We start from the raw sequence: 27747 nt of genomic DNA on the forward strand, positions 1-27747 counted from the left end.
GTTGTTGATGTGATGTATAGACAGTGCATTCCCATTTATCTCTTTTATAATCCACATGGAGTGACCTGGATGAATTGGACCATCTGGAAAGCAGAGTTAGTCACAGCCCATCTCCTCCACCTACCTGCTCTGCTCAAACTGAGGCATTTGGAAATGGGCAAACTGAAACCATTTGCTTGTCTGTGGGATTACTCAGGCCAACATGGGAGCAGCTGAAAATCATCCTGATGAGCCCCTGCAGCCCAGAGAAGCCTCTGTCAGAAACAAACCTCTCAAGGCACATCAATAAAAGCAAGGAGCACAGGTTGTCTGCTCTCCTCTTCACATGTCTCATTTAAAGTGTAGCTCACTGGCACCTCAGGCTCCTTCTCAGTCATCCTGGACCAAAGCACTGAGCAGGAGAATGTCAGCCACGGTGGTTCATCCTGACAGTGCAAACACAGCCATACAGCCAGAGCTGTCTTGTCCCAGCATGCTGAGGCAGGTGGGATGCAAAGATTTGGGGCTGACCCTGCTGAACCTCAGGGCAAGCACAGCCTCTTTACCCCTTATATACAGGTAACACATCAAAACCAAACCCCCCCCTCCAATCAAATTTTGGCAGAGTAGTGCTTGGAGAACTTGCCTGTGCCTGCCTCAGGGGACCCCTTCACACACATCCTTGCAGAAGAGATGCTCCAGAGTAGAGCCCAATGTGGTCACCACTGCTCTGCTGCAGGTAAACAACAGCTTGAGAGTCCTCAGAAAAATACTCTGGGCAGCAGCTTTAGCCTCCTGGGACACAGGTGTCTCCCTGCTTCCTGCTCCTGGGTGACAGCTCCCTGAATGCTGTCTCCCAACCCATCTGCTCAGGAGTATGTTAATTTCTTGTTTCACTAACTCATGTTGTATGTTAGTTTCTTGTTTCACTAACTCAAAACAAACGCTAATGACTGACAGTGAAGCCTTTGCCTGTGATGGATTGTGAGCAGCTCCAGGTCCTGCTGCTGGGCAGTGACTTTGCTCTGTGAGTGTCCCAGCTCTGCTCCTGCCCCTGACCCCACAGCCTGCATTGCTGACCATAGCACTTCAAAGCTGAACTTTTCACAAAGGTTTGGATGGCGAAGCTGGGGCACTCATGAGCCCGTGCAAGGGGCAGCGACACAAATGAGATCCATCCTGGAATTCAGTCAGAGAGAAATGGTTTTCTTGTCATTCAGATCCATGCTGGAATTCAGTCAGAGAGAAATGGTTTTCTTGTCATTTGCTCTGCTCCCAGTGCTTCAGGGCATGTGTCACCATGTGTTTGAGCACGGCTGCATCCACACACATCCAAAATGAGTCACGTCTGCTCCCTGCTTCCAGAGATTCCCTCTGACCACTGCAGATGCAGGGACATCTCAAAGCAAGCATGTTTAATCCGGGGGAAGCAAGGGCTGAGCTTCTAGGTTACAGCATATGAGTGCTGGAGCAGTAATAACATTTCAGTTCTTCTTTAAAGCATTGAGGAGCTGCCCCACAGACTCCATCCCAGTGCCAGCTGGGAGAAAGACTGGAACTGAGCACTGAAAAGATACAAAATCTTCCTTGCTTCAGGTGTTCAGAATACTGAACAAATGACAAATGACTTTATCACCCAAATAAATGTCATCTGGAATACTGGCCTGAGCTGTTGAAATACCACAGAAATTAAACCAGCAGCAGGGCTACAGCAAACAGGCTGTTGCTGCATTTCCCTGCAGACAAATGGCAAAGTACCTGCTGAGTCACTGCATGGAGCCTAACAGGTTTAACAGTGCAAAGTAAGAACACAACCTAAACTCCAGATTAGATATTCTAGAAACACTCTGGGTTTTAAGCGTGCTTTTTGGCATGCCCACTCTGCGATTATGTATATATATATTGTATCAACAGGACCGACGCTGCCCCCACCACCCCAAACAGTTGCTCACAATGAGATTAGGAGTCCTTCGGCGGCGCTAATTAGTGCTGACGCAAGCAGGGATTTCTCGGAGCCCTCGGGGCTGCTGCTGCCTGGAGGTGAGGATGCTCCCGGGTCTGCAGGCGCTGCCCTGCCACAGAGTCGCCCGATAATATCCCTGCCCTGCTGCTTCGACAAAAAAGTTTCTCCCTCTGTCCTCCCGAGGGGCTGCCCGGGTTCAAACGGCGTTCTGCAGGTGAGGAGGAGGTGAGAGGAGAGCATGGATAGGGGAGATTCGGTCTCCTAAGCACCATTGTAACAGGGTTTTTCAGAATGCCACTGTCCCGTGATGTGAGACACCCCCTGCCTCCGGCTGGGGACAGTGCCAGGGTGACATCTGGGGCACCAGTAGACAACTGCAGCCCAGCCTGCATGGCAGCTCCAGAGGAGTCAGGCTGGCTTGAACAAAACAGGCCAGTTCTCATTTGGTAACCAGACTGCATTCTGAGACAGCTCCAGGAAAACCTCCAGGAAAACCAGTTACAAACCTTCTCACATCTGGACAGTGCACTCCCCTGCAGAACAAACACCTGGACCTTGCTTAGGAGGAGATTTGGGCCCATGGACACAGGAACAGCACTGCAGAGCCTACATCCCCACAGGAGCTCTGCTGCCTTACAAGAAGCATGAGATGCCTGTGAAAAAAGCTCTACAAAATTTTAAAATTAAAAAAAATTAGACAACAGCACAAAAGGCTTGTGGAGCAGCTTGTTAAAATGAGGAGAAACACGCAGCAATGGGACAGGCAGTGGTGACTCCAGGACACCCAGCATCCCTGCTGGGGACTCCATAAACCAGTGCCTTGGATGACATAATGCTTTATGCAGGGAACTCAGGAAGGAGGAACGTGCCTGTCTGCTTTTCCACTTTCCCTCACGTTACCCTGCCAAAGTAAAGCTTATGAAAGTTGGGCTTAACAATTTTGCCTGAAAAGAGGGTATTTACATCCTTAAGAGCATCTGGCATAATTCTGTACTTCATCTTCCTTTCAAAGGATAATGCAGCTTCTAAAAATTCCCTCCAAGAGCCATTATGATTTTATGCTGCTCCTGATACAATAAACAACTTCATTCGTCAGGCTCCAGGCATTTTGCAAAGAAGCCAGCATGACAATTTACATCTTGCAGAAAGGAACCTGAAGCAGCACAGCTTTCCTAGCAGCAACCAAGACAGCCTGGGAGACACCCACACTGGCCCTGCAGCCTCCACACTGCAATGCCCCCATTCCTACACAGCCACAGGGTGACCCAACCCTCTGGTAATCTTCTGCCTGGAAGAGTTTAGAAACCTGGCCGTGCCATCCATGGTGGTTTGAAAGTCCCAGTATTCACAAGTGTAAGAAACTGGCTCTGTATTCATGAGAGCTCAACTTCTTCCTTCTTTTTAAGAGCAAGAAAATACCATATTTACTATATATATATATATATATATATATATATATATATATATATATGATGTGTGTATGCTATACTTGCTCTATAGAAAATACTATAATTACTAAAGCAGAGGAAGTCCACAGCAGCATGGGTGCTGATCTGTATTTTTTTAGCAGGCTCAGTCTCCCTCATGGACCATATTGCTGAAAGGACAGTGTGGTGGTTTCATCCATCTGTTCAGTGTGAACTGCTAAGGCAATCTCTTGGTAATTCATTAGCTCTTTTCATCCTCTACTCCTCTCTGAAATATATCCTGATTTCTCACGTGTACAGAAATGGTGGGACATAAAACATAAGACTGTGCCAATGGAGGAGTATAGTGGCCTTCTGTCAGGTATTGCTTTGCTAATCAATAAAAATAAAAAGCTGAAATATAGAAATTGCACTGACAATTTGGAGTTTCCCTTGTGTTAAAGAAGGCACAAAGCAGCTCTGGACAAGGATGCTCCAACCCACCACATTCCCCTTCTCTGGGACACTAGCAGCCTCCCAGTGTTTCCCTCAAGGCTGCAGCAGCTTGTGTCAGCCCTGAAGCCCCTCAGGAGCCAGCTGGCAGTGCCACTCTTTGGGAAATTCCAGTCCCTAGCATCCTCCTATCCATGAAAGAAGCCCTGAGCTTCACAAACCAAAATTCAGGTCGAACAAAACTACAGTAGTTGGGGTTTTTTTCCAACTTATGCTCCAGGAGCAATGGCATCAGCCCCAGGTGTTAGCAAAGGTGTTTTAAATCCCTGCCCTGCACTGCATGTGTTGTTCCCATCCCTGTTCCTCCCTGGTTCCTGCTGGCTCCAGCATTCTGAAGGAAACTGTTGATGCCTTGTTTGGTTGTGTCCTCCAACACATACTGACATTCCCAGATTTCTGCAGCTACCACAGACAGTGGCTAGGTATCCAGCCAGGCAGCCCTGTCCTGAACAAGGACTGACACTGACTGGCTTCTAATACAGAGATTTTAAACCATAGGATGGTTTGGGTTGGAAGGGAAATCAAAGAGCATCTCATTCCAACCCCCTGCCATAGGCAGTGACACCTCTCACTAGACCAGGCTGCTCAAGGCCAGCCTGGCTTTGAACACTTCCAGGGAAGAGGCATCCATAACTTCCCTGGGCAACCTGTTCTAGTGCCTCAACAGCCTCAGAGTAAAGAATTATACCTTCTTCCATAAGGCATTTTGCTAGAGAAGGAATTCACTACCAGGAGCATTAAAAAAGGCTCCTCAGGCTTTATAAATCAGAATCAGGAAGAAGGGGTGGGGGGGCAGAAATAGCGAAACAAATTATAAATACAATCATTTACTCTTTCAAAAATTAATTTTTAAAGCTTACAAAATACATGATCATTGTTTAAATGTCAAGAGAAATTTGGATTACTTTGGGTAAACAGAACATGAAAATATCAAAAAGTGAATTTGAAATCCAGACACGTGCCCCACATGCATCAGGCTGTCCCCTCTACTGGAAAGTGGGAACTTTGTCACCTCAGTGTAGTGACACAAGCCAAAAATGAGGTGGTGACCACATTTGAAAGGGCAAAAAACGCTGTCATTTTCAGTAGAGCAGGCAAAAAAGCATCAACAAATCTTCCTGCAGCTGTCAACCCTTTCACATCTCAGGTTTATGAAAAACAGTGACAGATTTCACCCTGGAACACAACACTTACGCTTGCCAGGCTTTTAATGTTGTTCTGAAATTAATAATGTAATTTCCAGATAAGGAAAAAAAGTCACTTGATGCTGCTCAGGCTGAGAGGAGTTTTGAATTACAAAATCCTTCACTAGACCATGAAACCACAGTAGAGGTCTGTTCTTCTGCAGGGCATTATTTCAGAGGATCCATGTATGGATATTAAAGTAGCAGAATCTTCTGGCAGGTGATCAGTTGGAAACCAAACTGCAAAAGCCTTGTAATGTATTTATTCCTCATTCATAGGCAGCAGCTCATAATTAAAGATCAAAGCCCCTTGTCCTTCTGCACACAAGGTACAATACCTATTTCATGGTTCACTTAAAACATCTGAGCCTGAGCTGCAAGACTTCACCATTTGTCTCCTTGACATCCCACTCAACAATCAACTCCTCTGAAATGGGAAGCAGCATTTCACACATTCTAAAATATAACAGAGGTATCTGATTAACCCCCTAAAACACATCAGCTTCACAAGCCATTGCTCCTGTTTCTGGATCTCTGATGAGCTGGAGCCAGCAATGCAATCCTGGCATGCTCTGGCAGCCACCATGGTCCAGTGCAACCTTCTGGCATGCATGAGTGCAAACCTGACCCCCAGGTAAGCCACAGAGCTCTGCTGGAGTTCTAAGCTGCTTTAAAGAAAACTTCTGATTTCAAAAAGGTCCTTGCCTTTGTCCTTGTAAAATTCCATGGGTCCCCACTGACCTGTTCCTCCAGCAGCCCCATGCCCAAGCTCACCAGCTGGCTCTCCCCAGCATGGTGGCACTTGCAAACATGTTAAGGGTGCACTGAGTTGGCTCCTTCAGGTCACTGGCCAAATATTCAGGATGCCAGGTGAGACCCTGCAGCCTTTCCCTTGTCACCAGACTCTGCCTGGAAGTCAGGCTGGTACCCACTGAGGACCACCACTCCCTCTGAGCCCAGGCCATCAGTCAGTGCTTTACCCAGCCCACAACACCCTGAACCTTGATATCAAAACAGGGTGGCAAACAGTGCTGAAAGGATTGCTGAGCTGAGGCAAAAGCATACACTGCTCTCTCCTCATCCACAGGCTCAGTCACTTCATCACAAGGGCAATCCTGGTGGGCAGGTGGGGCTGACTCCAGGAAATCCATACATTTATACAGACCATTCCCAACCACTTCTCTTTTATGTGCCCAGAAACGTGTTCCAGGAGGATTCATTGCACGACTTGCCATGCACAGAAGCAAGGCTGGCTCCCTGCAGTGCCCTACATTGTTTCCCAGGCCTTGCTTGAGAAAGGGGGCAAGGCTTGCTTTCCTCCAGCCACCAGGAACTTCCCTGGAATTTCCATTAGTTCCCAATGGAATTTCCATTAAACATGCTCATGAAAGATGTCCCAGCAGCCTTGTGAGGGCATCAGCAAGTTCTCTCTCCATCTTGGCTCCATCAGGTCCCTGTGCATTTGTATGGGTCAAGTCCTCCAAACCAACCCCTGCCTTGATCCTTACCCACTGCTCCTACCTCTTCTCTCCTCATTCTACCTCCTCACATAGACCTTGGAAATCAGCTTGGTCAAGGCAGTGGAGACTGTGGGTACTGTGTCTACTATCACTAAATCACCCAGCCACAGCTCCCCATCCTCCTTGTCCAGCACCTAACTCCTGAAACACAAACAGAGGGGAATGGCCTGGAATATGTAACATTCAGTCCTAGCAATATGAAGATGTCAAAAAGGAGTTCTAAGGGATTCCTCTGGTGCTAAAAGCGAGAAACAGGTGTGTATTTTCTATTTCCACTCCACAGCCCTTCAAGGACATTCCTTACAAATAATACTGCTGGAAAGAAATCATCACAAAGCAGCTCCTGGCAGCAATGGGAGAGCCCAAACCTTAGAGCCAGGCAGTGACAGATGCCTTCCCAGATACCCTACAAACAAAATTTGGTTTCAGTAATCGTGGATGCATTATTTAGCTGAACATGAAGTGTTTATACATAACTTTCTGACTGCAAGTCATATGTTCATTGTTATTATTGTTACTAACAATTCACAAATATCACTCATTTTTGCCTTGTCTCTGATATTCCCCACACAGCTGGCAACTATAAAAGCTGGCAAACTCTGAAGAAATTAAGAATTTGTACAATGTTTTAATTAACACACATCCAATGTTTTAGACTTGCAAGCATCCTTCCTGCTTTTCAAATTGATTTCTTCAGAACCACCATTTATAAAACCACTGTTTTTCCCCAGCTACCGACCATCCGGATTTTACGGAATCCATGGAAAATAATCACTCTGAAATAGCCCTGACGCACGGCCCCTTTTAATTACAGACCATCAGCTTCGCATTCCTACCCTGCCTGTAAGTGCAGGCACTGGAGCTCTGTGCGGGATCCCGGGAGAGCAGCACTTCCCAGCTGCACGCAGGCAGGCAGGGCTGCCCCTGCTGCCATCTCGTGGTGGGCTGCAGGAGATCCCGGGGCGTTCCGAGCAGTCCTTGTGCTCCACTGCTCTCCTGTTCGGTTTAACTGATGGGAAAACTGGCTTTAGCACACCCTAATCCGCGTTTTGCACTAAGAGATAGGGAATTATGAGGTTTAATCACTGCCTCTACTTGCATTTTTGGTGTTTGCGCGTTGCTTGCTAATTTCTCCCTCTACAATGTCAGAAGCATTTTTTTTTAATGTAGTAATTTAAGAGTGCTAAGGTCACTATAAATAAGAGTCTCTCAAACCCTTAATAAATGAAGTCTTAAATTCTAGAATAGCAAGCAAGAAACAGAAAAGTCTAGAACAGAAAGCAAGCCCAGCACATATTCACAATGTTGTTCCTGAGTATTAAGTTTTCCTTGTGGTTTAACCCCTTGCCTTTTCCATATGTGTGGTTTCTCATTTCAAGCTTTTTCTTTTCCCAGCTAAAGGCTACTCTAAGTACCCCAATCCTCATTTCTGCACCTGACCTGTTGCATGCAAGTGTTCCCATGGTCAGAGCTCTAAGAGGATATTTAAGGATCAAGAATTTTCCAAAGTTTTCTGGCCTTCCAACATGTGTACACAACATTGGGATTAAGATTTCTACTTACCACCATGTACAATCCAGAATTTGCTTCAAGCCTTCAAATTTTACCTTGACTTTAAACAGACCCAGGTAAGAGGGCAGAAAAAGCCACACTTACAAATTGATGAACTGTACATTTACCATTCATGATGCCCTGAGCAAGAGCCCATCTTGACAATTTTAAGCCTTCATGTTTTGGCAGGCTGCTGCCCTGCTGTGGTCAGTGCAGTAATGAAGGCAACACTCCCATGTCCCCCTGTTTCCAGCTTGGTTGTTTTCCTAATTCTCTTTGAATGTTTCTTTTATCATGGTTCTGGTATGTGAGGGTAACCAACATCAAAATCTATACCTAAATCAAGTGCAAATGCATTCTGTTCAGCCTGACCTTTCCCAGCAATGAACTTCTGAAGAATAAAGTGCAATGCTGGGTTTGTGGTAACTGCCTTCCAAAGCCTCCTGTTGGGAGTAAGTTCATCACAGTCTTGTAACAAGATGTGGCAAAGCCAGTCAGCAGCTACACAACACCACGGGTGAAACCGTGGCACATAAATGATGTCAGGGGAACCTTAGCCAATGTTTTTGTTATAATCCAGACTTGAACTTTATCAATGATGACTAACCACAAGGCCATGCATGTAAGTCAGAGTTTTCCTTGGCATTAGTGGGAGTTAACACCTTCCAAATGTATTTTGTTTTATTAACCCTTTCACTACAGCTCATCTCATGCTCCCATGCATAAAAAGGCTTTTGCCTATGAGCACATCACCCCCACTCCTCATCCAGTGGAGCAGCAGGTTCAGCAGTGTGAGAGGCCAGAAAGAGCTGTTACTTTGTGCTTTGAAACACAGATCCAGACCCTGCCCTGGGCTCTAAGAAGGACAGGAGATAATTTCTGGGTACATTTCAAACTCTCTAGATTCCTGAACTGCAAATGTAATAGATTTATGGGTGCAGCCTTGAACTGAAGTAAGTGACAAATGTTAAAGCATTTCTTCTGCCAGGAAAAGTTGTAAGAATCTCTCTTGGATTGTCAGCTAAACTCTATCCTACAGCAAGGTGGCAATGCTGTAAATTCACAACCAATCCAAGGCCTATGGATCAGGGCTACTCTTTTAAAAAGACTGACAAGATCCCTATTCTATTGTTTCAAGCACCACACCAGGGCCAGAAGCATCATTTTCCACCATTACTTTCAGCTACAACAATTAGAAAAGCAAATAATTGAAATACCTTCAGCTGTTTTGAACTCACAACCACCTAGATCACCATTACAGACCAAAAAATCTCAATTACCTTTCTAAAGGTTTACTTCATGTCTGAAGAGTAGGATCCAAATGCCTACATTTAACATCTCCTTAAAGTGCCACAGTCTTGAAAAGAGATAACACCACAGAGATTTCTCTGCACATTCTCTCCAACAGAAGCCTTAAAAAGCACATGCACATGTCTTAGTTAATAAACTTTGCACAGCAGCTGCTGGTGGTGCCAGGGTTGTTTATTTTGTTCACCATGTTTACAACGTGGCTTAGCAGGTGTAGGTTCTTTAGCATCAACCTCTTCAAAGTTATCCATCTCTCCAGGTGGAGCTCTATCACCTTCTCTATCAGCTATGAGGAGCTGCATGTTAAAAAAACTTCTTTTTGTAACACTCCACTATTTAAAGCCATTCTACCATGAGTGAAAGGTTAAAAAATAAAGAAAAAAATTTATAAAATCTAAAGATATGCTCACTGAACAAGTTCAGTCTCAGCACACATGCTGTAATCTGTTGTCTTAACTCATTCTAAAGCCACATATTCAGTGATTTACCTCCAGAGAGCTTTACATAGCTAAGAAAACACGTGGTGTTTGCTACAGGCTGTAATTTCTTACATTTGACTTGAAAAATGCAATGCATCTCCCAAATGTGTTTCCACTGTAACTCCTTGTTTGAATCTTCCCCACACTCCTCCTAAGTAGCCTTTCATCAACCAATAAATCCAGCAGGGAGGGGAAGCTACCCACTCTCTCAAAACTGCATTACACAACCTAATCTAAATTACATTAAAAAAACCTCAAATTCCTCTGCAATGCCTGGCAGGAGCTTGAATCCAAGGTTTAATGTCTTGCTGCTGTAAAGGTACCTGGAATTTGTTTCAGCCCTGTTTTCTCAGGAGACACTTCCAGATTTATGGCAGAGCACCTGACAGTGAGCACAGCCTGAAAACAGAAGGATTGTTGATTGGACCACTGACTACACATTTCAAGCCAAAGCAAACATCAGCTTTTGTCATGACTTAAGCTGAAATGTTTCTTGAAAGTAAAGTTTCTTTACTTCCAAGCTTGAGGAAAATGCTGTTGCAGGTATGTGTTGCTATTCCCCAGCCAGGTTCCATCACTCCCTTCTCCCCCCTACACCCCAGAAAATGCAGGTTTTGGAAGAGATTCAGAAAGAGGCAGTGTGTTTACCCCCCAAAAATGGTTAGATCATCTTTAATTCTAGCACCTGAAGTTATACAAGGGTTTGCTTAATAATCAAGTTTCAAAGAACTGTTGGACACATTCAGTTAAGGTGACAACTGTGCAATACCACTCAGTATTTCAATATCAGGGACCATACTCTTGAATTGTTTAAACACAATCCACAGAACTCAAAATTAAACAACCATCCACAGTTTAACTAAACAATCAGGTAAAAGTCTTACAGTTTAATAATTCACATAATGGTCAGTCTTTAGTAAGGGATACTGAAATTCATTAAAACACAACACTAGATTTTACTCTATAGGTGTGCTGGGCAGGCACATAATTGGCCATTCTTGGGTATAACCAGGAGAGTAAGGAGAAATTTACCACAGTTTGGCAAATCCCACATTTTGTCAGTTAAAAGTGAACTGTGAGAATTAAATACTCGTCTTTACATATACACAAGTTATGCTGTGAAAGCATATTTGCTTACAAACATATAAAAATACTTGTTAACTAGTTTGATAAGAAAATAATGTATAAAAGTATATAGCAAAAACATTTAATCATCTCTGACAATGGAAAGATCAAATTCGTTTTTATATCACATGAAACAAAAACAGCTACAATTTTAGTTTTCCTTAATCCCTTACCCAGAAATACAAAGGAAGACACAATTTGTTTTCAAACATAATGTGAAATTTCTTAATAAGCTGAAATGCCTCAATCCAGAAGGAGCTCAGGTATTTGGCCATATCCTAATAGTAGTAGTAATCATCCTGTAGCTGTTCTGGATTCAAAAAATAAATACAGTAGAATCTTTTGGCCACCGAAATAAAACTGCAGCATAAATGAGAGATGAAAATTTTTGCTGACAATGAAATTCAGTGTAGGTTTCTTAAGGCTAGCTGAATACTCAAGTCTAATTTAACTGAGGGCAGAAACAAACAAAAAAAAAAGCCAATCCACCCCTTTTTTAAAAAGTATTCTCTATACCCCAATATAGGTCTCTGAAATAGCTAATGAAATGTCAGAAGTAAAAATAAATTAATTCACAAGAGACAACTTATGCATGACTTCAACACCTCGTCCTACACGGTTTTGTTTCATCTCCTTTGCGAATAAAACTCCACAAGGTGCAAGCTCTGAAGGGACAGAAGGAAGGAACTGTGGTATTAGAGAAGCAGCCTTAGTGTTTTGGTTTGAAGTCTGCCCCAGGATGACCGAGTCTTCTTCAAGAACTATTCTGCCAGCTTCTTGGACTAAGGCTATTCTGGTGACCACTTTTAGGACATGCACATATAAGGCTAGACCAATACCAGAAGTGATGTAAAATGATGGAAAGAAAAATATGATCTGGCAGTTGATAGCTTGGTTCTTGGGATTCTCAGAAAATAACACAATGGCAGCCTTTCTTGTCTTTTTCTTTCCGTGTTGGCTCTGGTGAAGGAGGGCACTCTTGTTCCTGAAATTTCCTGGAAACAGGTATTTCAAATTAAAATTCATAGAATAATTTTCAGGTAAATAAACACAACTACTGTATCCCACACTTTTTATACTTTCATAGGGAATGCACTTCCTTTTTACATTCAAATTACTGATAAAGTAAGTGATAGTTCGTGAGTTCACCTTTTGGGGTTGTTTTTTTAAGAAACCAAATTTTTTTACAGAAGGCCAGTCTCAGATGCAGTTTATCATATTTACTGACTGGGTGACCAATAAAATCCAAAGATTAAGACAACAAAATTATCATTCAAATATATATTAAATTAATGTAAGCATTTTTCCTAATGCACCTGGGTGTTTTATAATAGAGATTATTGGCTGAAGCTTAAAGGTAACAGCAGGCAGAATCTTCCCAGCAATTTCCCACTGCATTTCAACACCTTTGCTGCAGCCATCCATTAATACATGGACATGAATTATCTGGTCTCAATTACCATACCTTATAACTCTGACAAGTTCATGAAAAGCTTGGTCTACATTCATTCTGATTTTTGCTGAGGCTTCCATGTACATTACTTTAAGTTGCCGTGCCAGCTGCTGGCCTTCCTCGTGTGTCACCTGCAACAGACATCAGTCATTAAAGCTCAAGGGTTCTGCAAGCAGCTTTGTGCCAGTACACTCTGCATCTGCATGTTAAGGATCCAGCTCCCTCAAAAAATAATGGTTATTTGGGCACAGCACAGCTTTCACCTTGCCCATGTTATACAGCTGGGAAACAGACTTTTTGTAAAGGAAGTTTCTTCAATAGACAAAGACTGACTTTCCAAGAAATTCTCCTCCCTCCAGGTGCCTTCAGTTCTGCACAAGACCAAGTTTTTCTGCCCAGGCAGACATTAGTCCCTTGCTCTCCTCAAAGCAAGTGCTTCAGTCAGCATCTGCTGGATTACTAACAGAATTCTGAATATTATTACTAAATTCACCTTTGCATTGTCCCAGCTAAATCTAGAGAAACAAACAAACAAAAAAATCAGACTACTCTTAAAACAACTGCTGTTTAGCTTCTAAGTCTTAAAAAGACATTTAAAAACGATCTATTAATGGCATAGCAAAACACAGCCAGTGTTAAACATAGCTTAGATTACCAGAGTTCTAAAAACCTACAGGCCTTCAGGCAATTCAGAAATATTAAAGAAACCCTGACTCCTTGAGACAACAGTGGAAAAGGAGATGAACAGGATGAACAATGAGCATCGTGAAAAGCTGGTACAAAATTTAAAGAGATGAGGCAGAAGACAGGAAACCAGTGGACCATTCTAGGAAGGAGGAATAAGTCAGGCACAAGGCAAAACCAAAGGAGACCACAGTGTATTTTTGGATGAGGTGGAAAGCAGTGAGGTCAGAGAACAGAGGCCACCCTGAGTGGTGCAAGGCTCCAAAGGGAAGGTCACCCCCAGGCCCAGGGAGGAAAGGGCAGTTTCAGTGACAAAAGGAAGTACAACAGATCTTGCCAAGACAATGCCTAATGAAGAAATGTCAAAGATTACACTGCTTCCAGAGAAAAACATGAAACCAGCACGTAGAGGACTGATACAAGAACAAAAATAAGGAGAGTTTATTTTTAAATTAGTTCTGAAAAGGAACTCAGATTATTCATTAGATTGAGCAGCTACACAGAAATGGAAATAGATGGGAATAGAAAAGTAGTGGCAGCATGACCACAGTGCATGGCCTAGAAGTACTTTTCAGCTTGCAAAACAGTTTCTTAACAGCTACACAGTGGTTTAAGAGCCTCCATGCATGGCATCTCCACATGTTTGATTTCTCTGTCCTTAGCATCCCACTGGCACTATATCCATACACCTCCTGCTGAAATCAGGGCTGCTCCCACTAAACCCTTGTGAAGCTCTATAAAATGCTCCCAGCATCCTGTGCCATTAGCTGGAGTAATTCAGGATGCATCTGCTGATCTCAAACACTCACAGCAACCCTGCATTCATTTAGTGTTATCACCACCAGCTGAAGCCAAAAAAGAAACACTCAGGATCAACTCAACCCCAAGATCAACCACTGGATTTGCCTTTTTAACTGCAGGGCACACAAGGAGAACTGGAAGAACTGGAACTTCAGTCCTCTACTGCTGTTTGAAAACTGAAAAATATTGAAAACTCCTGCTCCCCCAGCTAGAACAACTCCACTTCAACTTTCCACTCTGACTTCAGATGTTGAAATATTCCAATTGCAAAGCTTATGAAGGCTGCACTTGGACAAATATTTGTAGCTATTTTCTAGCACTTCAGTGACTGTAGAATCTCCTAAAGTTTGCACTCGTGCTTCCAGAACCTTCTGTACATCTCTACCTCAGACTAGTAAGTTATAACAGTTCTAGCAAAACTAACTCTTTTTTACTTTTCTTCATCCCTGCATAGTTTACTGCATCCCCAGAAAGTGAGAGGCTGAAGTTCAACAAAAATAAATAATTGGCAAGGAATGTATAATTCTGGGGAGAAGCTGAACTCAATCCTTAAACATATGTTCAAAGAATTTCTTCAGTATTGTACCTAAAGAACTTTATGGGTACAAGTCAAACTAACACTGTAATGAAGTTGAGCTACACTTCCACAATATCCTGCATTTAAAACACTATAAACACACTGAAGTTCTTGTTGTATTTACTAGAATATCTGTAACTGTTAAATTCCAAAATAATTTTTTCCAGTCTCACGAGTATATTGTCAAGTTACTTGTGGTAAATTTTGGTGACCTCAAAAGTCAGTTTAAAACAATATTTAGTTTGGAAACAGTATGGAAACATGTGCAGTGCCCAAGATGTTAATTAGAGGCCAGAACATACCAGTTCCATCTTCAAAGCTGAGGGAAATGTAAGTACAAACATAGAAATACTTGTAAATAAAAACATGAATTTTTATATTTTTGTTGTCCCTTCTTGAGTACAACAACCCTATAACATGTCAAGTTTTCCAGGAAGTGTGATGGGACAGCTTATTTAACATCACCACCAAAATAAAAACTAAATCCTTTTTCTTCAAAGACAACTGGATGTTATTTTGACAGAACTAAAGAGAAGCACAGATTTGATGGTAGATTGAGAAGCACAGATTTGATTGTGTGTACATCTGTGTGTGTTGGTTCTGCAGTTTTACTGAGCTTAAGGCTGAATACAAATGAGAACCACCCATAAATGCTCACCCTATTGTTTGTTTCTGGATATCACTCATTCTCCCTGTTCTGACAGTTAGTAAAAGTTTCTCAAATGAAAACTCATTACAGAAGATGTGAGCCAGTCAAACATGGAAAAGCTTATTCCTCACCTCCCTAAGCTAACATTCTTCTTCTGAAACAGTTTCCATTTGACTATCTGCACCATAATCCTGCCAACACAGGTCCTTCTCTCTTCACTAGTCTGTCTGGTATCTGTCAGAAATACATTAATTTCTCAAGTTTCCATGCTTTCCTCCACCTAAAGCAACTCCACAAGGCTGCCTAACCTAACACTGCACCTGTATTTTGCCTGGACACTTACACAAGCCTAAGGGACACATCACACAGGTAAACAAATGTTTCCTCAAGTTTGAGAAGAATCCATTTCTACCACTCTGTGGTCACCCTCCAGTGCTCCCAGCACAAAACCATTGTCCATTTCTGCCAAGAGTTCCATCACACCTGAAGAGGGCATCTGTCATCCCAACTGTCCTACAGGGATAATAATTCACTGTCCCCTAACTCCAGTTTGTCGACACTCTCCAGTCAAAGGTACAATCTGTCTGTGGGCACACAGATGTCCCCTGGACATAGTCCCAACATCTACCAGTGCAAGAAGTTATTGTCACACTTTCATACAAGAAAGAGATGGTTAAGAGTTAAGTCAGATGGACTTCTCTTGCTCTTCTTGCTTTAAAGGTAACAGAGGTGATCTCAGCAGTAGGTCATTGTGTTAGTTCAGTCATGATGCAAAAGCAAGAACTAGCATTTAATGAAACCTAAGCACTTTCCTGTTGCAACTTGGATTTTCCTTGAAATCCTGCCATCTGGGGAATGATCAGACTTGACCCAGTTTAAGCTAGCAGTTATCTACAGAAAGTCAGACATATCCTGCACTGACAAGTCTACTCCTCCACCACTAGTGGTTATTATTAAAACATCTGGTGCCCTACTGAATTATCTTACAGTAGAAACATCCAGTGTTGAGTTCTAAGGAATTAACCTATTTAACAGGAAGACTGCTGCACAGCATTTACTTTAGGAAAGAGCAGTGAAGAGATGGTGCTTCAATTCTGGTTTCAGAGTCAGCAATTTGTGACTGGGGAATTTGGAAACACTGGCAGCTTTGTTGCTTATCATGCATTCTAAAGATTAATGCTTCCTTGTCCTCTAAAGACTCACTTTTCTTTGTCAATGTAACCCGTGGAGATTGAGAGACAAAAATCACAAGAAAGCTGCTTAACTCTATTTATCTATACAGTTCTTACCATGACAAATTGCTATTTCAAACTTGCTCTTTCACATCCCTCCCAAAACCACTTGTGAGCTGGTCTCTGGTATATAAAGCCCCACTAATTTACACCACACCTTTGGTGAGCCCCAACAATTCATCAAGATCATGCCATTGTTTGTGCACTTCTGCTGTACAGCCCAGTTCATGTATTTCCTGAGAAACAGTTGCCACCACACGAGGATGATTAGTTATGCATCATTAGCCTCCAGATTTATGGTGTCACGACAGTACTCTGTACTCTGCTCTACCTCAACACATATTTACTTGGATAAAGGTGTGGCCAGACCCTTGAGACAACCAGAACTCTTCCACATGTTTAACTCCTTTGGGTTCTGGGAAGATTTGTTGTTGAGCATCATCTGCTGATCCAAAGACACACTAAATTACTTTAACAGGGTTTCAGTCTTTCAGAGATTGCATGTGTTTCACTGGTCTGCCTCCTGCCTTTAGGAAAAAGCAGGCAGATGCCCAGTACAAGCAGTTTTGCTCTAGAAACTGATACTGACATTCTTCCTGACATTCTAAACATGCTACCTTAATTCTGAAGCTGAAAAGTGTACAGCTGGGATTAAACAAGTTAAGAGAGAAAGAACCAGATAAGTAACATTTAAGCGTGGCCTAGCAGGTTTTTGGTGGTGCCCAGTGCAGCCTGACACATCAGCAGGCAAAGTGTAAAAATGCAGAGGATTTGCCTTTATCACACTTCAGCCCACAAGTTACAGCCTGGGACTGTCCCAGACTCCCCACCCAGCCAGCACTCCCAGCCAAGGTGAGGGAGCACTCTCTCCCCTTTGACCCCACAGCTCCCAGCACAGCTGCCTGCCAAGAAACCTGCAGCCAGAGCAGGATGACCTTGCTTGTCAGGCTGAAGTTCTTCCTCACTTCTGGGCTAGTTGGCTTAGCTGGTGGCAGGACTAGTTGACAAGTTCTCAGCCAGATGAACAAGCTGGTGCCCCTCAGAGAGTGTAACACCCAGCTGATAACATCTCCCTGCTGGCTGCTGCCAAAGGGCGAGGTCTCACTGCTCTCCCCAGCCCAGCTCCTCCCTGCTCTGCTCCAAGCCACAGTCCCACCCCTTCCCATGCTACCAGCACTGGCACTCAAATCTTGCTGCAAGCTGATTTAGCTCACACAGGTCCCAGGAAGCCATTCCTGCTCCTCCCCATCCAGAGAGATGATTCAACTCTAAAAGTGCTTCAAGTGAGATCTGGGAAAGAATGAGCCTCTCCCTTTTGGGGTCCAATTATGTCAGCTCAGCATCTGACAATCATTCCTTCACACTGACTGAAGCCCAAGTGAAACACACCATGTGATGGGGAAGGGGCAGGGAAGAGTTAAGAACATGTAGTAGCTGTTTAAGCAAACCCAGAAAAAGTTTCCTCAGCTATATCTGCCTGAGCCCCAGCTTATGATGGCAGTGACAAGTCCACCAATTGATATTATAAATGGTGAGTGAGAGCAACAAAAAGGAATGCCCATCAGCATCTAATCAATTAAGGTAATTAATATAGCCATAAAAAGCAAAAGGAGATTTTGGAGCCATATATTGATATAGGCAGCAAAATTGCAAAGTTAGGCAATTCAGAAATAGCTTCTTTGAGCCTGAATGCATTCCAGCCCATCTCCACCTGAAAAAGCAGCTTGGAACAGGGCAGAGGGACCAGCAGAACAGGAGACAGGCACCTCTCTGCCTTTAAGGGAGAAACAGAGGCAGTGTAATCACATGAGGAGGGTGGAGGAGAGAGAGCAAAGTTCACAGCTGTTGCTAGAAATGGATGTCCAGGGTTACCAGCTACAATTGCAGGTATCCTGAGAGCTGGGACTGACAGCCATGATGTTATTTCCCTCCCAAAGCATCTGGGGGTTTCTCCTTCAGCAATTACAATTAGCAGAATAGTTCAGCTTCACCTCCATAATTTCAATGCCAACATTTGTGCAGGAGATGAAGTACAGATGTTCCAGACCTGCAAGGTTAAATCTAGGGATTTTGATGGGGGCATGATGGTAAGTGAAGAATGACAGGGAATGAAATGTCCCTGTCTCAGGGACAGAGTGTTCTGTGAACGTGTGAGTACTCAAAGTTATTTCAGAGGAATTTGTGAGCTACTTCTGTGAAAACTTCTTTCAATGCAGCATCTTTCAGCATAGCTTTTAATTTAGTCATGATCTTTCTACACAGCTTCTGGGATGAAGAGGCTGCGACAGTCAAGGGACTGTATTCAACAGGAACTTTTTTGGTGCTGTAATTGTAATACAGCTTTGCACAAACTAACTCACTGACCTCTTTAAGCCATGGGGTTTTTTCCTTGTGAAACTCTTAGAACAATTACAGCAATTTTTACTTTATTCTCAGAAAATCATGTGTTGCCACCAAGCTTTCAATGTCCTCTTACTGTCTCAAGAGAAAATATTAAGCTTCTCAAATTAGTTGCTGAAGAAAATACAAGTTTGACATCTGTTCCTTTCCTGCTGCTATAGTAAGGTTATTTTCATTTCAGCCCAAATTAGTTTGATTCATTAAAAATCAACAGCAACTAAGAAAAATATATTTGGAAGTCCTTTAAATAATTCTAAACTAAATATTTTAAGTAATCTTGTGACTAAGAGATGAGGTTGAGAACTATCAGTTTCAAAACTTTAAGTCACATAAATATAACAAACTGTGTTGCTGTACTTCCAACTTTTAAAGCTTTAAGTCAGTTATGCAGAAGATGAGTGGACAAAGAGAAAACAGTGACTAACCACTAATTTATACATAACAGCAGTGAAAGGTAAAAGCAAGAGCACTGAAGGCTAAGGATGGCTGGGGTTAGTGTTGGAATGCACTCTGCTGGCACAGTGCAGTGTGAGTAACAGAACTGAGGAATTAGACACGTTCATGCCTGAGTAATCAAGTCATGACAGAAAGCTCTCAGCTCTGTGAATAGACTTGGTCTCAACATAACCCCACTGACTCAGAAGATGTGCTGGGTATGGAATGCCATCATGCTCCTGAGGTTCTTCAAGTACAGAAACTGAGTGGAGTTTCTTGCATTGGAATTAGTTTACATGATAGGACTTTTTCCATTTGTTTGTTGCCATTCTGGAAGGAAGTTTAGTTCTGGGGGAAAACTGAATTTTCTGGAAGAAAGTGAGCAGTAGCTAAGAGCAAATGAATTACCTGTCTTTGGTGGTCCAGATCTGCTTTATTACCAATGAGAATCATTGGAAACTCATCACGATCTTTCACTCTAAGAATCTGTCGCTGAAACTTATAGATTTCTTCAAAGCTGTGAAAGAACACAAGCAGAGCATCAGTGCACTAATTCACAGATTCTCAGGTTCTGAAAAAGTTCAGAATTTATGAGTCACATATTGGGACTTGCCCTGCCATGACACACAAGCACAGACAGCTGCAGGCACTCCAGAGTCACAGCATGACCAGTTAGAGAACCATCCAACACTCAAACCAAAAAAATCCCCAAGTGAGCAGTGTCCTCTGCACTGGGCTGAGGTGGGGCTGCAGGGTGAGCAAAACACTGACTGTGTCTCAATCCACAGGGACCCAGGGCCAATGTGCTGCAGAGAATCAAGCAACTACAGCCCATTCTACAAATACTGACCCCGGAGTTCTACTCTATCTAGAATATTCAAACCACAGCATAGAGACCCAGGTGATCAATATTTCAGCTGGCAAGCTCCAGAGCTACTTCTAAGAATTTTGGGGGAAGCTATCAAAGCTGGAAAGCCTTGTTTTGTCAAGGACAGAAAAATGGCAGGGCTAAATGAGCAGAAAGCTTTCCAGTTACCAACTAAGTTAAACCAGGTACTGATGCTTTTCAAGCATAAGGAATATTCCAGCAGTGTTTAAGGAAAGGTGAGCAGAGCAGAAAACTTTTTCCAGGATGGTAAGCTAAACAAGATAATTCTGGCCTAAGCAAGGATTTTTGGAGAATGAATAAATGAATCACTGCTTTCAAGTAAACACAGTTAAAGCCAACCACTACATAAGGACCCTCAGCACAGACATTTGCAGATAATCACATACCCTTTGTAGCCTTCCAGACATATAGCCTGAAGGTATTTACACCTAATTTGCCAGCTAAAGTTTAAAAGCAAGATGACCACCAGTAAAAAAGTCACATTGGAAAGAACTAGGTAGCCAGACACCTCATGCAAAGGGATGTATGTCACTAAGCATAGCTCTTCATCAGCGTCTAAGATGATGTTTCATCTGCATTCTGCAGCCATTCAGTCAATGCATAGGGGAAAGTAGGGGGACCTCTGCCTGCAATAGAGTGCAGGCACATACCCTAAACTCACTCAGAAACCCAGAGCCAGCTACTTGATGCTGCACATGGCAAAGGGATATTCCTAAGAACTGACTGAATACCAGACCCTCCCAGGAAAATGGTATTCTGGACTGTAATAAAGTTCTTGAACAGAGCTGTTCTTTTTTTTTTGTATGCTTTCAAGTCATCTATTGAAACAAATAAGACACTTTCACAAAATGATTGGTTCAAATTTGTTCTTCAGTGCTGAAAGAGCATCACACCTTGCACCTAAGAGTGAACACATAATGTTTTGTTTGAGATTATTTCAGTTAAGGATCATGTGCAATTTAAGAATAATTAAAACTTGTTTGTTTTAATAACTTGACCTCAGGCTTACCTTCCTCTATCTGTGACTGAGAAAACAAGCAGAAAGCCCTCCCCTGTCCTCATGTACTGCTCACGCATAGCTCCGAATTCTTCTTGTCCTGCTGTATCCAGAACTGAGCACAAGCAAAAATATTAATTACTACATTTAGTAGTCTGAAAGCATTTTCTCTCATAGACTGAAAAAAAATATTCCTGATAATATATTGTGAGAGTCTGTCCTGTGCATCATAGCCAAGCAGAAACCACTTTTGGCAGATACTACTGGATATTTTTCTAATATTCCCAACAAGTTCTTGCACAGACTGAACAATTCAAGACCTCCCAAACCAACTGAACAACAAAACACTTGAGCACTTCTGCTAATTCCTGACCATCTGAAAGAGATGGATAATGCTCAGACATATGCGAGGATGAGGGTTGTTGGTTTATTCATAAAGAAATCACCAGCACGCAAGAACTGAAATTTTTAAAGCAAAGCATTTCTATTGCACTTAGGCAGCACAGAGGTGTGTTTTTCATGCCACCATGTCACCCAGGTAACTCCTGGGAATAAAACTAATTCCTAATCCTAGTTTTGTGGGCACTGTGGACGGGCTACTTACTGTCCAAGCGCGCGGCTCTGTCGTCTATCACGCATTGCTTGGTGTAGGAGTCCTCAATGGTTGGGTCATAATCCGTAACAAAGTAGGACTGCAGAGAAAAAAACAGGTTTGTGTCTTAGACAAGCACACACAGGACACTCACTGAGGGAGATGCTAAAACTGGACACTTGGCAGCATAAGGAAAGTGAGAGTGTTTATCCATGTACAACCATTTGGCTCTTCATCCAAAGATATCCAGTAATGGTTTTCCTATTCCTAGTAAATGCTTATGAATTGTAGACATTACTAGCAGAGTCACTGAGTTTACTGGATTCCTACAGCCTTTCCAACATTTTTTAGACATTACTGGTAACTCCTACAATTCCTCAGAAATCTTTAGCAATTTTCAGTTTCTATGGACTTCTAAGGTCTCTTGTAATTTCTCTGAACTTCCGGTAGGGTTTAGAAGTTCTTTGACATTCTCAAGTTTACAGGACTTCCTCTCCCCATCCTAGAGCCAGAGATTTCCAGGAAGTACCAGGACTTTCTCAGCTGTTCCTACAATTCCCCAGCAGTTCTAGAACAATGTCTAGCAACAGCTCCACACAACACAAGTAGCACTCAGTTTGTTAGCTGAAAGAAGTTTGGTGGAACATGCTTGTTACCAGGATTTTTCTCCTGGTTTTAATGACTTTAAGCACTCACAGCCCCCAGACAGACAACCCCTGAAAGCAAAATAAGCCATGAAGTGCCTGTGCCACCATGGTCTAAGCACAAGGCTCCACCAGATCACCCAAACTGTAGAGCAAAGCACATTCTGGTACATTTCTCTAGAGACTGGGTGATCTGGTACTGAATACTGGGTTAACAACACCATCAGAAGACAAGTTTAGAATTCAAAGGATGAAGTTTTAGCTTGCATGCAGTCATAAGCGAGTTAACTTCACCTAAAACTGAAGGAATCACATTAGCACAACAAATCTGAACCCTGATCAAATTCCTTCCCATCTATGTTCCCAGCAGGCACTCAGTGCACAATTTGTGCAGAACTGCAGGTGTACCATGTGTACATTATTCAGTTCTGTAAACCAGTAAGGAATTAGGAATGTTTTGAAAATACATATTGGCTTCTAGAAGAAAAAAAAAAGAAGGGGGCTTTGCTGAAGCCATTTCCCATCACACAAACTTAAAGATACCTACAAGACAACACTGTGCTCCTTTAAACTTACCAAAACCAAGTTAACAGATGTCACAGTTGGGAAAACAAAACAAAAAAAAGGGGGGAAAAAAAAAAAGAACTGAAATCACAGCACTAGCCCACTACCCTTCTCCAGACACACCACTGTCAGTGCAGAACACAGTTCACTCTGTTCCTTGCAGATAATTTACGTGGCTGTATTTGCCCTTGTCCAGTCCAGGTGAGGAGCTGCTCATGAGGACAGCCTGCAGGACACTGTCCTGACTGCACCCAGCACTGGCTCATGGCCATGCCAGGCTCCTGGCTCAGCAGCATTCAGGACAGGGGTTCCCCAGCAGAGCTCATGGGCTGGGCTGCAGCTCCCTTGCTGGGAGGAGAAGCACATCCCCAGCTGTGGGTGCTGTATATAACCTGTGCTCATACACCACAGCCATCATGCAGTTGGAAGGAGTTTGTACAGGCTGCTGTTGATCTGTTCATTTAGAGCTGGCACCACACTAAAAAATTGCTGCCCCCAGAGCAGAGACCCTGAGCAGCTCCTTTGCATTTCAAGCAGACATCAGTGTCCTTTCAGGATACACCTACACAGCAGTCACAGCCTGTCTGCATTGATGCACCCAGGCTAAACACTCACCCTGCTTCAACCCCACCCACACCAATCAAACAAAAAAAAACCCCTAACAAACCCACCCTCTACCACAAAAAAATTCCAGTCAACCAACAGGCCTGGGATCCTGAATGCAACACACAGCCAAAGTGCCTAGCCAGAGGCAGCAGAACACTCACCTCAGACCAAGCAGTTCGTTCAACTACAGCTCATCCCTTTACCTTGCTTCCCTTTAAGATTTAAAGAGGAAAAAATTTGGCCTTCAAAACTGTCCTCTATCTTTTCTTTTGCCTATATCTATGACTCAAAACTCCTCTATCCAGGAGCTTAGGAAGAGACTTTGAGGAATGAATTTATACAAACTGTAAATAAGTTCTCAATTATTTAGTGGCCTTTAACAAACCTTAAAGGATGGATGAGAAACTTAGGTGAACATACAAATATTTAAATAAAATCATTTACAGAATCTGACTTTAAAGGGATGATCACAAGGAAGGGAATTTAGTCCTATGTTCCACTAAGGAAACAAAAAGTGCTATTTATAAAAAAGCATTAGGTGACTAAACCATGGAAGACAAAGCCTGCACTCTGAAATTGCTTCAGCTTTCATTCCTCCATCCTGCAGAATTCAAAGTTACTGTTTGAACCTTCACATCTACAAAATGGTAAAGGATAGCAGCTTTTAAGTAAAAGGGAGATTTTGGAATCAATTTATTTTGCTCTCATGAATCAGTGTTAGCAGAACACCTAAAGCAGCAACTTTTTATCCAGCAAGGGCAGTATTTTTCACCAAGAGAGTTCGGAAAAGAAAGCCATAATTATCTCAGATGGATTCTTCTTATTTTCCTCATTATCTGTCCAAGGGCCAACAACTACAGCATGTTCTGTAATCTGCAGGGCATTTCTGAGATTCCCTCCACCCTTTTTAGTTTGTTTTTTTATTTAATTAAAAAAACCCCAACTATACACAAAGCAAGACTGCAAGACTAGGTACAGAGACATGGAACATGGTTCCTCCCTCAAAAAGGGAAACAAGATTAAGTCATCCTGATCCAGCATCAGCCACATGTCAAGTTAAGAACGAGCAGATGCCACAGATCCCCCCTTGTAACAATTGCTCTTACAAGTATTTTCTTCCCTCCCATGGAGCTGGCACTGCCAAATCTGCTGTCACAGCCACTACAGGAGAGCTTTGCAAAGCAATTAGTGCTGTGGTTTAGCTCCAGGCACTGGGCAAGGCTTCTGTGCCTCAAACAGCTGCTAGTTTTGAAGGAGCCTTCCTTCCCAAATTGCAGTGGGACTGTGCTGCAGGACACACAACAACCACAGCTCGCAGGCTTTATTCACTCTGGGTTGATTTACAAAAGATAGATGTAGCAGACACAGTGTTTATCAATTTGAGCAGAAATGGACCTTCCTGCTGCTGTTCAGGCAGTGTTTAAAGAATTAAAGCATGGCAGATATGCTGAAACATTCCATGAGGCCATCCCTTCACTCCTGAATGCTGTCCGGGCAAGATGCCTGCTCACCCAGCAAGCCTAAGACCCTACACCAGCACAAATAACTTTGTAGAGGTCAAGGAGTTTGTGGCAGAACTGCTTAAAAGCCCAACAGGAGCCCAATTGCAGCAGACACAAACCACTGACAACCTACTGCTTTCAAACTGATGCCAAGTCCAGACAAATCAGAGGAGCAAGCACATCCCAGAGTGCTGCAACACCCAGGCCTGCCTAGTGCTGGGTGTTTTAGAAAGCTGTCAGTGCAAGCCCTGACACCTCTGACTGCTGTAGCCACCCTTCCAGGCTACAGCAGTCCCAGGAAGCACAGCAGGAGCTGGGATGAGAGCTGGCATGGAACACAGGGCATGGCTCTCCAGGGTGGCCCCACACAGCCCAGAGTGTCAGATCTGCTCCTCTAGGAGCTCTTGGGCTCCTTTGACAAATCCAATGAGCCACGACTCATTCAGCTGGCTCCACTGCAGCTGGCCACTGCCTGCAGGAAATAATTAGAAGCAGTTAAATTTCTTCTAAGGGGATAGTAACTTGAACATGCTCTCCTGTTACACCACTCCCTTAATCACCAGCAAAATCAAAGCTCTTTCCACCCATCTCCTAGAAGGGAAGCAAGAAGCTGAGCCCAGTACTCTCATCAACCATTCAATTCACCCAGAATATTATGCAACAGGTTTTCTAGGTTTTCTCTTTCTATGACTGCTGAGGCAATCAAGCCCAGAGATGGGAAAGCCTGTGGCCAAGGACTTTTGTAAAGGGGGAAAAAACCAAAAGAGCATAAAAATTTCCAATCCCACACTACCTACATCACTTAGAGCTGGGGAACCCACCACTAAAATCCCTTCTTATGTACACACTCATCATCTTAAAATGCATTTCAAATGACCTCCTGACCTTCACAGGAGTTTCTACTCACAGTGCATGGAAACAGTGACACTATACAGAATACTGCTCCAGCAGTCTTTGTATAAGGCAATAGCAATCCCTAAATCAGTGTTTCAATCACTCAAGTCTTTTGGTAAGATATGAAAACCTGCTCTTAAGTTTATCCTCTTCCTCCATTTATTTGTTGCCTTTAATACACGTAGAGAAACTCCTCCATTAGCTGACAAGCTTGAGTCCCACTCCATAAATTAATAAAAATGGCTCAGTAAAGACACCTTTGATGGAAAACCTCAGTGCCAATTCATGGCTCTTATGCCACTTTTCATAAAGTAATAAACAGTGCACAAAATGAAAAGTCAGGAGATAACTTTCCTTTGCACTTTTAGGGTGGGAGAGGAGAAGGATGCTGTTGACAGGAAGCTGCCTCTCGAAGCTGCAGTCCAGAGGCTGCCTGCAGAACATTCCTCCCTTTCTCTCTACACCAGGCTGGGAGGCCATGCAGGCAGCCCAGCTCAGTGAGAGCACACCACCACTATGAGCAAGTTAAAGGAGAGGTACATGCCAAAATATATATTCATCCTTGCTGTCTCTATAATCTCCATCTGTATTTACTAAACATACACATAATGTTTCAAAGAGCCACTGGTTGCTTATTTAAATTCTTTCCACATGTTTTAAGTTTTTGGTTCAAACCCAGTCAAGGCAAGGAAATAGAAGGGTTTCCACCCTCCAGCTACAGTTACAGACCAGCTCTGGATTTAAATAAGCATCTGCAATTTGAGCATTGCAAACAGCCCAAAAATCCTCCCTAGTTATAATTTTTATGCTAGAACTTAAAATGACTACGTGTAGCATCCACCAACACCAAAGCTTCAACTCTAGATTTGAATACATTCCCAAATACCTGAAATGTAAGATCCCAAGACATTCCTGTGCCGTGCTCCTTGACAGAGAATTTCTTCTGGCAGTCTCTCCTTTGCCTGCCTTTTACACTATCATCTCTTCTCTAGGTTTTACCTCACTTCCCCTGCACTTCACCAAGAATATGCCTGCTCTTGAGCCACTCAACCAATGTGAAGCCCAGTTCACCCCCTGCCCTGCCAGGTCTTCACCATGGGCATACAACATACAGTTGTATGTAGCAGTACCAGCCACAGCCCTACCACACACCCCACTGATCACATCAGAAATATTTAACCCAGAAAGACAGACACCTAAGCTCTCTTCATTTAAATGAGTATTTCCAGCATGCATTCCAAGCCATAGACAAAGCCAGTGTCACAGGTTAAGACCAGAGCTCCACTGCCATGGCCAGAAGTGGACACCTTTCTCTTTGAGGTACTTGGCTACACCATAAAAGCCTTCCCAGACCATGAATTAAGACCTAATGACTGACTCCATAAGGCAGTTTGCAACTTCCATTGTCCTTCCGCCCATGACATCTTATAGCCTGTGCCATCAACTCTTCTACCTAAGAGTGGCAGAGCAGCCAAGTCCGTACTAAAGTGACCCCAGTGACACACTGTGCCCTTCTCCAGCTTGCAAAGAAAGTGAGAGACCATTTCTAGGAGTTCTAATCTATGTTCCTGTCTCTGGAGGAGGAGGAAGCAGACAGGTTCTATGTCTCCACAGGCAAGTTGCTAGAGGATGGGTGACAGTAACCTGTCACCTTGCCCAAGCACTGTGCTGCCCCGCTCCAGAGCTAACCTGCCCAGCAGCAGGGGCAATCAGGCAGAGCAGCAGCTCAGGGCCCCAGCACCTCAAGGGATTAAAAGAACCTCCTTTCACAGCACAAAGGAGAAGTCATTCCTTCAGAGC

The 27747-nt window shown here is 43.2% G+C and overlaps 1 protein-coding gene across 1 annotated transcript in view; it reads right to left on the reverse strand.

The window, feature by feature from the left end:
- Positions 1–10541: 10541 nt before the first annotated feature.
- The window catches only part of RRAS2 (RAS related 2), a 42181-nt gene continuing 24975 nt past the window's right edge, over positions 10542–27747 (reverse strand). The window contains exons 2-6 of the mRNA XM_054634553.2: positions 21750–21837; positions 21158–21260; positions 19668–19776; positions 12494–12612; positions 10542–12023 (exon numbers count right to left, since the gene is read on the reverse strand). Of these exons, the coding sequence (XP_054490528.1) occupies positions 11936–12023; positions 12494–12612; positions 19668–19776; positions 21158–21260; positions 21750–21837 (507 nt within the window). The 3' untranslated portion in view covers positions 10542–11935. The remainder of the gene's footprint in view (positions 12024–12493; positions 12613–19667; positions 19777–21157; positions 21261–21749; positions 21838–27747) is intronic.

Source organism: Agelaius phoeniceus, chromosome 6, assembly GCF_051311805.1.
Source record: "Agelaius phoeniceus isolate bAgePho1 chromosome 6, bAgePho1.hap1, whole genome shotgun sequence".
NCBI classification, from domain to species: Eukaryota; Metazoa; Chordata; class Aves; order Passeriformes; family Icteridae; genus Agelaius; species Agelaius phoeniceus.